At 47.2% G+C, this 12533-nt stretch overlaps 2 protein-coding genes across 2 annotated transcripts; one reads left to right on the forward strand and one right to left on the reverse strand.

Annotated features, from left to right (window-relative positions):
* Positions 1-292: 292 nt before the first annotated feature.
* Positions 293-1981, reverse strand: LOC120050821 (vegetative cell wall protein gp1-like). The gene is made up of 4 exons (XM_038997351.1): positions 1568-1981; positions 1115-1489; positions 706-1036; positions 293-606 (listed from the first exon to the last, which is right to left on the reverse strand). The coding sequence occupies exons 1-4, from the start codon at positions 1979-1981 to the stop codon at positions 293-295; spliced, it is 1434 nt and encodes a 477-aa protein (XP_038853279.1).
* Positions 1982-10128: 8147 nt separating this feature from the next.
* On the forward strand, positions 10129-12533 carry LOC120050515 (homeobox protein GBX-2-like). Its single transcript, XM_038997106.1, has 2 exons — positions 10129-10661; positions 12026-12533. Exons 1-2 carry the CDS (start codon positions 10129-10131, stop codon positions 12531-12533), a joined length of 1041 nt encoding a protein of 346 aa, XP_038853034.1.

Genomic DNA, 12533 nt, shown 5'->3' on the forward strand with positions numbered 1-12533 from the left:
CACACAGTCCACACACACACAAACACACACACAGTGACACACACACACTTCTATCTCCCTCTCCTCTCCTTCCCTCCCCCTGTCTCCCCCCCTTTACAACCCTTTACTATTGATGTCCCCACATGATTGATAATGAGACAGTGACTGCCGTACTATTGTCTAATGGCTGTGCAATTAAATTCCCTTGTAAATGACCCATGCCTCATTTCATCCTAATCTATGGAATTTTGATTGAATTTGTCAGCCCTAATTGAAAAATACTGCTATTTAATGTCTGCATTGCAGTTGTGGATCAGGCAGCCTTTAATGAGATGGTGTCCCTATGACCCTGGAGGGAGAAGGGGGTGGGAGTAGATGAGAGCTGGGGGTGAGGGGTCGGAGCTGGAGCCGAGGATTGGAGGGAATTGGTGTAGTGGGGAGCCTGGGCTGTGGGGTTAGGGTAGGGGGGAGCCTGGGCTGGGGGGTTGGGGTAGGGGGGAGCCTGGGCTGGGGGGTTGGGGTAGGGGGGAGCCTGGGCTGGGGGGTTGGGGTAGGGGGGAGCCTGGGCTGGGGAGTTGGGGTAGGGGGGAGCCTGGGCTGTGGGGTTAGGGTAGGGGGGAGCCTGGGCTGGGGGGTTGGGGTAGGGGGGTTGGGGTAGGGGGGAGCCTGGGCTGCGGGGTTAGGGTAGGGGGGAGCCTGGGCTGGGGGGTTGGGGTAGGGGGGAGCCTGGGCTGGGGGGTTGGGGTAGGGGGGAGCCTGGGCTGGGGGGTTGGGGTAGGGGGGAGCCTGGGCTGGGGTTTGGGGTAGGGGGGAGCCTGGGCTGGGGGGTTAGGGTAGGGGGGAGCCTGGGCTGGGGGGTTAGGGTAGGGGGGAGCCTGGGCTGGGGTTTGGGGTAGGGGGGAGCCTGGGCTGGGGGGTTGGGGTAGGGGGGAGCCTGGGCTGGGGGGTTGGGGTAGGGGGGAGCCTGGGCTGGGGGGTTGGGGTAGGGGGGAGCCTGGGCTGGGGGGTTGGGGTAGGGGGGAGCCTGGGCTACGGGGTTGGAGTGGGGGAGCCTGGGCTACAGGGTTGGAGTAGTTGGGGCTGAGGGGAACCTGAGCTGGGGGTTAGGGGCTGGAAGGAGCCTGGGCTCCCACACATTCCCTTGGATTGGCTCTGAGGGGAGCCTGGGCTGGGGGGTTGGGGCTGAGGGGAACCTGGGCTGGGGGGGCTGAGGGGAACCTGAGCTAGGGGTAGGGGCTGGAAGGAGCCTGGGCTCCCACACATTCCCTTGGATTGGCTCTGAGGGGAGCCTGGGCTGGGGGGTTGGGGCTGAGGGGAACCTGGGCTGGGGGGTTGGGGCTGAGGGGAACCTGGGTTGGGGCTGAGGGGAACCTGAGCTGGGGGGAGCCTGGGCTGGGGGGTTGGGGTAGGGGGGAGCCTGGGCTGGGGGGTTGGGGTAGGGGGGAGCCTGGGCTGGGGGGTTGGGGTAGGGGGGAGCCTGGGCTACGGGGTTGGAGTGGGGGAGCCTGGGCTACAGGGTTGGAGTAGTTGGGGCTGAGGGGAACCTGAGCTGGGGGTTAGGGGCTGGAAGGAGCCTGGGCTCCCACACATTCCCTTGGATTGGCTCTGAGGGGAGCCTGGGCTGGGGGGTTGGGGCTGAGGGGAACCTGGGCTGGGGGGGCTGAGGGGAACCTGAGCTAGGGGTAGGGGCTGGAAGGAGCCTGGGCTCCCACACATTCCCTTGGATTGGCTCTGAGGGGAGCCTGGGCTGGGGGGTTGGGGCTGAGGGGAACCTGGGCTGGGGGGTTGGGGCTGAGGGGAACCTGGGTTGGGGCTGAGGGGAACCTGAGCTGGGGGGTAGGGGCTGGAAGGAGCCTGGGCTCCCACACATTCCCTTGGATTGGCTCTGAGGGGAGCCTGGGCTGGGGGGTTGGGGCTGAGGGGAGCCTGGGCTGGGGGGTTGGGGCTGAGGGGAACCTGAGCTGGGGGGTAGGGGCTGGAAGGAGCCTGGGCTCCCACACATTCCCTTGGATTGTCTCAAGGAGTGGATCTGGATTTAGGCGGGTTAAGCGGTTAGGGGGGGAGCACCCACCCCCCCAATATTAACTGACAGCTCACCTAATAGTAAAGTATGGTGGCGCTATGAGAGGCTGCCTATAACACAGCAGTGACTTGAGTTATTCATATGAGTGACATTTATTGGTCATCATGAACATCAATAGGCACTGTGGCTACTGACTCGTATCAAGACTGTTATTCAAATGCACAAACAAAATATCTGGATAGGAAGCTAGCAGCAGTGAATGAACTATGGCAGCGACAAGAGACGGGACGACACCATACGAAGGTTTCACATCAAGCAGAGGTTTGTCCATGCATGTTATTAACCTGGTACATTATACAGTCACTAAACATCACAAATCACTCACAGTGCTCTCATTCTACTAGATGGATCAAAGCTTACCAAAATGTATATGCACTTACACCTGTAAGTGGCTTTGGATAGAAGCCTCTGCTAAATGGCTTATGTATTATTATACATGTATTATAAAGCTTAGCCAGCCGTAGTTGCTGGGGTTTGTTCAGTAAGAGCAATATTAACCAACGTTCCGATAGAAATACATTATTGTAGAGCCGATACAGTATGATTCTCTCTTATGGAGAATAAGGACTCACATCAGCTCTATACATGACATTTCTATCAGCAACGTTCTTTCTAGAGGTCGACCGATTATGATTTTTCAACGCCGATACCGATACCGATTATTGTAGGACCCAAAAAAAGCCGATACCGATTAATCGGCCGATTTTTTAAAATGTCTTTGTAATAATGACAATTACAACAATACTGAATGAACACTTTTCTTTTACCTTAATATAATACATCAATAAAATCAATTTAGCCTCAAATAAATAATGAAACATGTTCAATTTGGTTTAAATAATGCAAAAACAAAGTGTTGGAGAAGAAGGTAAAATATGCAATATGTGCCATGTAAAAAAGCTAACGTTTAAGTTCCTTGCTCAGAACATGAGAACATATGAAAGCTGGTGGTTCCTTTTAACATGAGTCTTCAATATTCCCAGGTAAGAAGTTTTAGGTTGTAGTTATTATAGGAATTATAGGACTATTTCTCTCTATACCATTTGTATTTCATATACCTTTGACTATTGGATGTTCTTATAGGCACTTTAGTCTTGCCAGTGTAACAGTATAGCTTCCGTCCCTCTCCTCGCCCCTACCTGGGCTCGAACCAGGAACACATCGACAACAGCCACCCTCGAAGCATCGTTACCCATCGCTCCACAAAAGCCGCGGCCCTTGCAGAGCAAGGGGAACAACTACTCCAAGTCTCAGAGCGAGTGACGTCACCGAATGAAACGCTATTAGCGCGCACCCCGCTAACTAGCTAGCCATTTCACTTCGGTTACACCAGCCTCATCTCGGGAGTTGATAGGCTTGAAGTCATAAACAGCTCAATGCTTGAAGCATTGTGAAGAGCTGCTGGCAAACGCACGAAGGTGCTGTTTGAATGAATGCTTACGAGCCTGCTGCTGCCTACCATCGCTCAGTCAGACTGCTCTATCAAATATCAAATCATAGACTTAATTATAACATAATAACACACAGAAATACGGTCTTTGGTCATTAATATGGTCGAATCCGGAAACTATAATTTCGAAAACAAAACGTTTATTCTTCCAGTGAAATACGGAACCTAGGCAAGTCAGTTAAGAACACATTCTTATTTTCAATGAAGGCCTAGGAACGGTGGGTTAACTGCCTTGTTCAGGGACAGAACGACAGATTTTTTACCTTGTCAGCTTGGGGATTAATTTTTGCAACTTTCTGGTTACTAGTCCAACGCTCTAACCACCTGCCTTACATTGCACTCCACGAGGAGCCTGCATGGCAGGCTGACTACCTGTTACGCGAGGGCAGCAAGAAGCCAAGGTAAGTTGCTAGCTAGTATTAAAATGATCTTATAAAAAACAATCAAACTTAACATAGTCACTAGTTAACTACACATGGTTGATATTACTAGTTTATCTAGCGTGTCCTGCGTTGCATATAATCGATGCGGTGCCTGTTAATTTATGATCGAATCGCAGCCTACTTCGCCAAATGGGTGATGATTTAGCACTGTCGTTGCACCAAACCTAACCATAAACATCAATGCCTTTCTTTAAAGTCAACACACAAGTATATATTTTTAAACCTACATATTTAGTTAATATTGCCTGCTAACATTCATTTCTTATAATTAGGGAAATTGTGTCACTTCTCTTGCGTTCTGTGCAAGCAGTCAGGGTATATGCAGCAGTTTGGGCCGCCTGGCTCGTTGCGAACTGTGTGAAGTCCATTTATCCCTAACAAAGACCGTAATTAATTTGCCAGAATTGACATAACATTGAAGGTTGTACAATGTAACAGCAATATTTAAATAAAGGTGTAAAAAAAAAAATCGGTCAACCTCTAGTCCTTTCAGCTTCCTAAATATATTCTCCTGATGTTGATTCAACTCATTTAATTCCAGTTGTATCAACACACTAGAGGTTGTGAGTATACTCTTAGAAAACAACAAGTGCTATCTACAATCTAAAAGGGTTCTTCAGCTGTCCCCATAGGAGAACCATTTGAAGAACCCTTTTTGGTTCCAGGTAGAAACCATTTGGGTTCCATGTAGAACCCTTTCCACAGAGGGATCTACCTGGAACCAAAAAGGGTGTCATGGAAGGCTCTCCATCTAGTCATCTCTCCATTTCTTCTCCATCTCCCCTCCATTTTTCAATCTACCCTCCATCTCTCCATCTACCCTATATCTCTCCATCTAACCATCTCTCCATCTACCCTCCAGCTCTCCATCTAACCATCTACCCTACATCTCTCCATCTACCCATCTATCCTCATCTCCCCCCAATCTCTCCATCTCCATCTCTCCATCTACCCTCCAGCTCTCCTAATCCATCTCTCCATCTACCCTCCATCTACCCTCCATATTTCCATCTACCCTGCATCTCTCCATCTCCATATCTACCCTCCATCTAACCATCTCTCCATCTACCCTTCTTTTCTCCATCTATCCTCCATCTGCCTGCGGCTACGGAACCCCTACCTGTCCCAGACCTGCTGTTTTCAACTCTTAATGATCGGCTATGAAAAGCCAACTGACATTTATTCCTGATTATTATTTGACCATGCTTGTCATTTATGAACATTTTGAAAATCTTGGCTCTCTCTAATTTTCTCCTTCTCTCTTTCTTTCTCTCTCTTGGAGGACCTGAGCCCTAGGACCATACGTCAGGACTACCGGGCATGATGACTCCTTGCTGTCCCCAGTCCACCTGGCCTTGCTGCTATTCCAGTTTCAACTGTTCTGCCTGCGGTTATGGAACCGCCACCTGTCCCAGACCTGCTGTTTTCAACTCTTAATGATCGGCTATGAAAAGCCAACTGAAAATTATTCATGATTATTATTTGACCATGCTGGTCACTTATGAACATTTTGAACATCTTGGCATAGTTCTGTTATAATCTCCACCCGGCACAGCCAGAAGAGGACTGGCCACCCCTCATAGCCTGGTTCCTCTCTAGGTTTCTTCCTAGGTTTTGGCCTTTCTAGGGAGTTTTTCCTAGCCACCGTGCTTCTACACCTGCATTGCTTGCTGTTTGGGGTTTTAGGCTGGGTTTCTGTACAGCACTTCGAGATATTAGCTGATGTACGAAGGGCTATATAAAATAAACTTGATTGATTGATTCATTGATCTAACCATCTCTCCATCAACCCTCCATCACTCCATCTACCCTCCATCTCTCATCTACCCTCCATCTCTCCGTCTACCCTCCATCTCTCCATCTACCCTCCATCTCTCCATCTCCTCTGCATCTAACTTCCATCTCCATCTTTTCATCTACCCTCCATTCCATCTACCCTCACCTAACTTCCATCTCCTCATCTACCCTCCATGTCTCCATCTCTCCAACTACCCTCCATCGGCCCATCTAACCTCCGTCTCCTCATTTCCCCTTCATCTCTCCATCTACCCTCAATCTTTCCATCTACCCTCCATCTCTCCATCTGCCCATCTTCCTCTCCATCTACTCTCCGTCTCTCCATCTACCCTCCATCTCTCATCTACCCTCCATTTAACCATCTCTCCATCTACCCTGCATCTCTCCATCAACCCTCCATCAATCCATCTACCCTCTAACAATCCATCTACCCTCCATCTTTTCATCCACCCTCCATCTCTCCATCTAACTATCTCTCCATCTACCCTCCATCTCTCCATCTACCCTCCATCTCACCATCTCTCCATCATCTCTCCATTTACCCTCCATCACTCCATCTACCCTCCGTCTCTTCATCTACCCTCCATCTCTCCATCTACCCTCCTTCTTTCCATATACCATCGATCTCTCCATCAACCCTCCATCTCTCCATCTCCCCTCCATCTTTCCATCTTCCTCTCCATCTAGCCATCTACCATCAATCTCTCCATTACCCTCCATTTAACCATCTCTCCATCAACCCTCCATCTCTCATCTACCCTCCATCTCTCCATCAACCCTCCATCTCTCCATCTACCCTCCATCTCTCCATCAACCCTCCATCTCTCCATCAACCCTCCATCTCTCCATCAACCCTCCATCTCTCCATCAATCCATCTACCCTCCATCTCTCCATCTACCCTCCATCTCCTCTTCATCTAACTTCCATTTCCTCTCCATCTCTCCATCTACCCTCCATCTCCTCATCTACCCTCCATCTTTCCATCTATCTTCCATCTCCTCATCTCCCCATCTACCCTCAATATTTCCATCTACCCTCCATCTCTCCATCTACCCTCCATCTCTCCATCTACCCTCCATCTAAACATCTACCCTCCATCTAAACATCTTTCCATCAACCCTCCATCTAACCATATCTCCATCTACCCTCAATCTCTCCATCAACCCTCCATCTCTCCATCAATCCATCTACCCTGAATCTCGCCATCAATCCATCTACCCTCCATCTACCCTCCATCTCCTCTCCATCTCTCCATCTACCCTCCATCTCCTCATCTACCCTCCATCTTTCCATCTATCTTCCATCTCCTCATCTCCCCTCTATCTCTTCATCTACCCTCAATATTTACATCTACCCTCCATCTCTCCATCTACCCTCCATCTCTCATCTACCCTCCATCTAACCATCTTTCCATCAACCCTCCATCTACCCTCCATCTCTCATCTACCATCCATATTTCCATCTACCCTCCATCACTCTCTATATCTAACCTCCATCTCTATATCTAACCTCCATCTCTATATCTAACCTCCATCTCTATATCCACCTCCATCTCTCCATCTCTATATCCACCCTCCATCTACCCTCCATCTCTATATCTAACCTCCATCTATATACTGTATCTAACCTCCATCTCTATATCTAACCTCCATCTATATACTGTATCTAACCTCCATATCTATATCTAACCTCCATCTATATACTGTATCTAACCTCCATCACTCCATCTAACCTCCATCTCTATATCTAACCTCCATCTATATGCTGTATCTAACCTCCATATCTAACCTCCATCTCTATATCTAACCTCCATCTATATACTGTATCTAACCTCCATCACTCCATCTAACCTCCATCTCTATATCTAATCTCCATCTCTAATTCTAACCTCCATCTCTCCATCTCTATATCCACCCTCCATCTCTCCATCTAACCTCCATCACTCCATCTAACCTCCATCTCTCCATCTAACCTCCATCACTCCATCTACCCTCCATATCTCCATCTACCCTCCATCACTCCATCTAACCTCCATCTTTATATCTACCCTCCATCTCTATATCTACCCTCCATCTACCATCTACCCTCCATCTCTCCATCTACCCTCCATCTCTCATCTACCCTCCATCTAACCATCTTTCCATCTAACCATCTCTCCATCAACCCTCCATCTCTCCATCAATCCATCTACCCTGAATCTCGCCATCAATCCATCTACCCTCATCTACCCTCCATCTCCTCTTCATCTAACTTCCATCTCCTCTCCATCTCTCCATCTACCCTCCATCTCCTCATCTACCCTCCATCTTTCCATCTATCTTCCATCTCCTCATCTCCCCTCTATCTCTTCATCTACCCTCAATATTTACATCTACCCTCCATCTCTCCATCTACCCTCCATCTCTCATCTACCCTCCGTCTAACCATCTTTCCATCAACCCTCCATCTACCCTCCATCTCTCATCTACCATCCATATTTCCATCTACCCTCCACCACTCTCTATATCTAACCTCCATCTCTATATCTAACCTCCATCTCTATATCTAACCTCCATCTCTACTTCTAACCTCCATCTCTATATCCACCTCCATCTCTCCATCTCTATATCCACCCTCCATCTCTCCATCACTCCATCTAACCTCCATCTCTATATCTAACCTCCATCTATATACTGTATCTAATCTCCATATCTAACCTCCATCTCTATATCTAACCTCCATCTATATACTGTATCTAACCTCCATATCTAACCTCCATCTCTATATCTAACCTCCATCTATATACTGTATCTAACCTCCATCTCTATATCTAACCTCCATCTCTAATTCTAACCTCCATCTCTATATCCACCTCCATCTCTCCATCTCTATATCCACCCTCCATCTCTCCATCTACCCTCCATCACTCCATCTAACCTCCATCTTTATATCTACCCTCCATCTCTATATCTACCCTCCATCTACCATCTACCCTCCATCTCTCCATCTACCCTCCATCTCTCCATCTACCCTCCATCACTCCATCTAACCTCCATCTCTATATCTACCCTCCATCTACCCTCCATCTTTATATCTACCCTCCATCTCTATATCTCCCCTCCCTCTCTATATCTCCCCTCCCTCTCTCCATCTCCACACCATCTCTCCATCTAACCTCCATCTCCTCTCCAGCTCTCACTTCATCTGAAGGCCCATTGGTAGCCTGGTCGGTAGTGAATGTGGACCTTCCACTGTTTGATCTAAGCTTCCTTTAGGTACAAGAGGACATAATATCAGGGAACAGTCTTTTCGTCATTCTGAAAAGGTGGAACAGGTTTTTTTTAATCAACACACACAAAGCAACAACACACGCATACACACACACACACATGCAGTACTAGGGTTGCAAAATGCCATTAACTTTGATAGATTCCCTGGTTTTCCAAAAATCCTGGTTGGAAGATTCCAAATATCCTACTTATTTCTCCAACCCGGATTTCGGGAAAACCAGGGAATTTATTGACAGTTCACATAATTTTGCAACCCTATTCAGTACAAATAGTTATTTTTGTGTTTTATACATTTCATGTAGGGAAGACAGTTGTAGTCAATATGTATGCATATTGCATGTGTAGCCTAGCTAATTCCCATTTGCATTATGGTCCCTTAGGATGTGTATAGCCTACGCTTTACAAATCCACATAATTGGCATTTATTTCCTAGACCCAGACCGAAGCCAGCCCTCACAGGTCTATGTGACGAATGACAGCTAGGCTAGCCCAACAGTTTAACAGCGACCAATGAAATGCGAGAGTGCGATGAGAGGGTGGTCCTTGCGAGTGGAAGAGCCGATCAAACAGAGGGAGCGTAATTTAAACTCCTTGCTTAACATCTGGATGTTGTAGAACGGAGTAGCATCACTCTACTCTCTTCTCTCTACTCGGAAACCGAGTATCATCGAATAGAAGATTGTTGTTGTCAAATGGTCAGAACGTCAGCTACAACTCGAGGATATTGATTGGCACCCGGAATGCGCTTTGGCTCCTGCTATCGGAGCGCAAGGTAAACCAAAAGGGGCCACATGAGTTCTGCTAATTTCGGAAACCACCACGGCTCCAAGTTGGCTTCTAATTCTGTTGATCTGGACACATCTCCACTCTCCAGCATCGTGTGTCGACCATCTGCAATGTTGATGGAATGGTTTTATTTAATCGCGAGAAACGAACAAATAATCACGGGACTACCAAAACGTCCACATTTCTAAGGTCGGTTGTCTGTCGAATAACAACGTTGTGAAGTTGGTGACTTCCGAACCCAGGAAAGACTGCAGGTGTCATCGCTCCCTTCCATTTCTCCAGTAACATTTCCTTGATTGACATTCCTTCCATCAGATCATATGAGTGCAGCGTTCAGCCCTTCGTTTATGATGATGCAGCGCCCACTGGGAAGCACCACTGCCTTCAGTATCGACTCTCTGATCGGCGGTCCCCCTCAGCCCAGCCCGGGACACTTCGTCTACACCGGTTACCCCATGTTCATGCCGTACCGGTCAGTGGTGCTCCCACCGCACCCTCCGCCGCCCCCTGCCCTACCCCAGTCCGCCCTGCAGCAGGGGCTCTCGGCTACCCATCCGCACCACCAGATCCCCAGCCTCCAGAACTCTTTCTGCTCTAGCCTGGCTCAGGGCATGGCGCTCACCTCCACCCTGATGGCCAGCCTGCCTGGAGGGTTCTCGGCTTCACAGCAGCACCAGGAGGCGGCGAGGAAGTTCGGCTCGCAGTCTCTCCACGCCGCCTTCAATAAATCTCAGGACATTCGTTTGGATGGGGATGACGGAAAGACTTTTCTAGGAAAAGAGTCCGCAACGCTCCCCTCCTACCACGACTCAGAGCCATTGCAGTCATCCACAGGTACAGTAAACTCTGTTTTGTCTGGACTCTGCTGGACAGGGTTGTTTACTTGACCTGACTTAAGGTTCTATTGGGGAAACGTTTGACTTAGCCTGTGTTTGGGATTTGTGGCTGTCCTGTACTTGGACGCACTAACTGTAAGTCACTCTGAACAAGAGCGTCTGCTAAATTACTAAAATGTAACCTAATGTTCTTGGATAAATGAGATATTATTTGTAAGCTCAAGTTGTAAAAGAGAAGTTCAAAGCGAATACTCGTATTTATTAGGCCTATTATAATAAATAAATAAATTAATAATAGTGCACATTTGCGAGGTTCCTTATAAGAAGTCATTCGAACTCTAAACTTTATTATTAATTATGCTATTAGGCCTATTAGCTAACGGACCAATATTATCAATAGACCTACGTCATCAATGTACAAAAAAAGGACCCAAGTGCCATTTGAGGATAACTTATAAGTTCTACTCACTCAGTGTTGGCCTAGGCTATATCCTGTGAATTTCACATCAAATGACAACGATTAAAGTATAGTGATAGAAAGTGGCTGTTGCCCCTGAGTGAAAAATGAATCTTTTTTTTCTCCAACAAATTCTTTACATGGACGCTTACATATTTTGTCGTGAGAAGCTTGACATGATATCCGCATATCAAATACGTTTATTTCAGGCTTTTCAATGAATAGTGCCTGGGGGCAAACTAAATGACTAAATTAGCCTATTTTAATTGAAGGATGGGAAAAGCGCCTGCAGTATTTGAATGTCTATAAAACTGTGATCAAAATTCAAAGTCGACCGAGTCATTTATATGAGGGTCTATATGTATTATGAAATACATGTAATATAACACTTTAACTCCGTAAGTTTGTTGAAGACATTGTATAATATAAATCAATTGTTTTTGTCTCTAAAATGAATGGAATTACAGTAAGCGCGAGGCCTATTTCATACGTGATATGTGTCATGATATAGCCGATGGGCCTAATTCGATAAATATTTACTTAAATATATATTTACTTAAATAACTTTCACTTCACTTAAATACGTCCAGAGACATAATATAATGTGTTCCTAATTCGCTCCATAATATAATAGGCTATTGTTTTCCTGTAACACAATATGTCAAGTCTCCTCGTGGGTATTCATGAAACGAAATGTTGATACAATACACGCAACGTTTGTGATTCATCAAATGTAGGAGAAAAGTTGCTTCTTTTTTTAAAGCTAAATATTTCTTTAAAAGTATGATTGTGGTTATCCATTATATAAACTCATAAACGGTTGCATATCAGTCCATTATAGGTTACACATTGTCATTTACTTTTCTATTTTGAGGTCAATATAACCTAAACTAACATGTTCTATTTCCTTACCCACACAGCCAGAACCCATGGCAAAGAAGACCCGAAAGAGGACGAATGCAATAGAAGAGATGAGAGCTTCTCAATGGACAGCGATTTAGACTACAGCTCCGATGACAACATGACGGGTAACTCGATGTGTCAGAAAGATGATGGGGAGGGTAACGTGGATGAGGGCGTCCAAGGGTCCAACGGCACTGGCAGCACCACGTCTACCGGCAAGAACCGGCGGCGGAGAACGGCGTTCACGAGCGAGCAGCTCTTGGAACTGGAGAAGGAGTTCCATTGTAAGAAATACCTGTCTTTAACGGAACGCTCTCAGATTGCGCATGCCTTGAAACTCAGCGAAGTTCAAGTCAAGATCTGGTTCCAGAACCGGAGGGCCAAGTGGAAGCGCGTGAAGGCTGGTAACGTCAACTCCAAAACCGGCGAGCCCTCTAGGAACCCTAAAATCGTGGTGCCTATCCCTGTGCACGTCAGCCGGTTTGCAATAAGGAGTCAGCACCAACAGTTAGAGCAAGCCAGACCATAA

The sequence above is a fragment of the Salvelinus namaycush genome, chromosome 7 (genome assembly GCF_016432855.1).
Source record: "Salvelinus namaycush isolate Seneca chromosome 7, SaNama_1.0, whole genome shotgun sequence".
Lineage (NCBI taxonomy): Eukaryota > Metazoa > Chordata > Actinopteri > Salmoniformes > Salmonidae > Salvelinus > Salvelinus namaycush.

Coding starts and splice junctions, on each gene's coding strand:
- LOC120050821 (XM_038997351.1), bottom strand. CDS start 1,981: ATGTGTGGGAGCCCAGGCTCCTTCCAGCCCCTACCCCCCAGCTCAGGT. Junction 1,490..1,567: donor CAGAGCCAATCCAAGGGAAT/GTGTGGGAGCCC, acceptor CCAACCCTGTAG/CCCAGGCTCCCCCACTCCAA. Junction 607..705: donor ACCCCAACCCCCCAGCCCAG/GCTCCCCCCTAC, acceptor CCAACCCCCCAG/CCCAGGCTCCCCCCTACCCT.
- LOC120050515 (XM_038997106.1), top strand. CDS start 10,129: ATGAGTGCAGCGTTCAGCCCTTCGTTTATGATGATGCAGCGCCCACTG. Junction 10,662..12,025: donor GGTACAGTAAACTCTGTTTT/GTCTGGACTCTG, acceptor CCACACAGCCAG/AACCCATGGCAAAGAAGACC.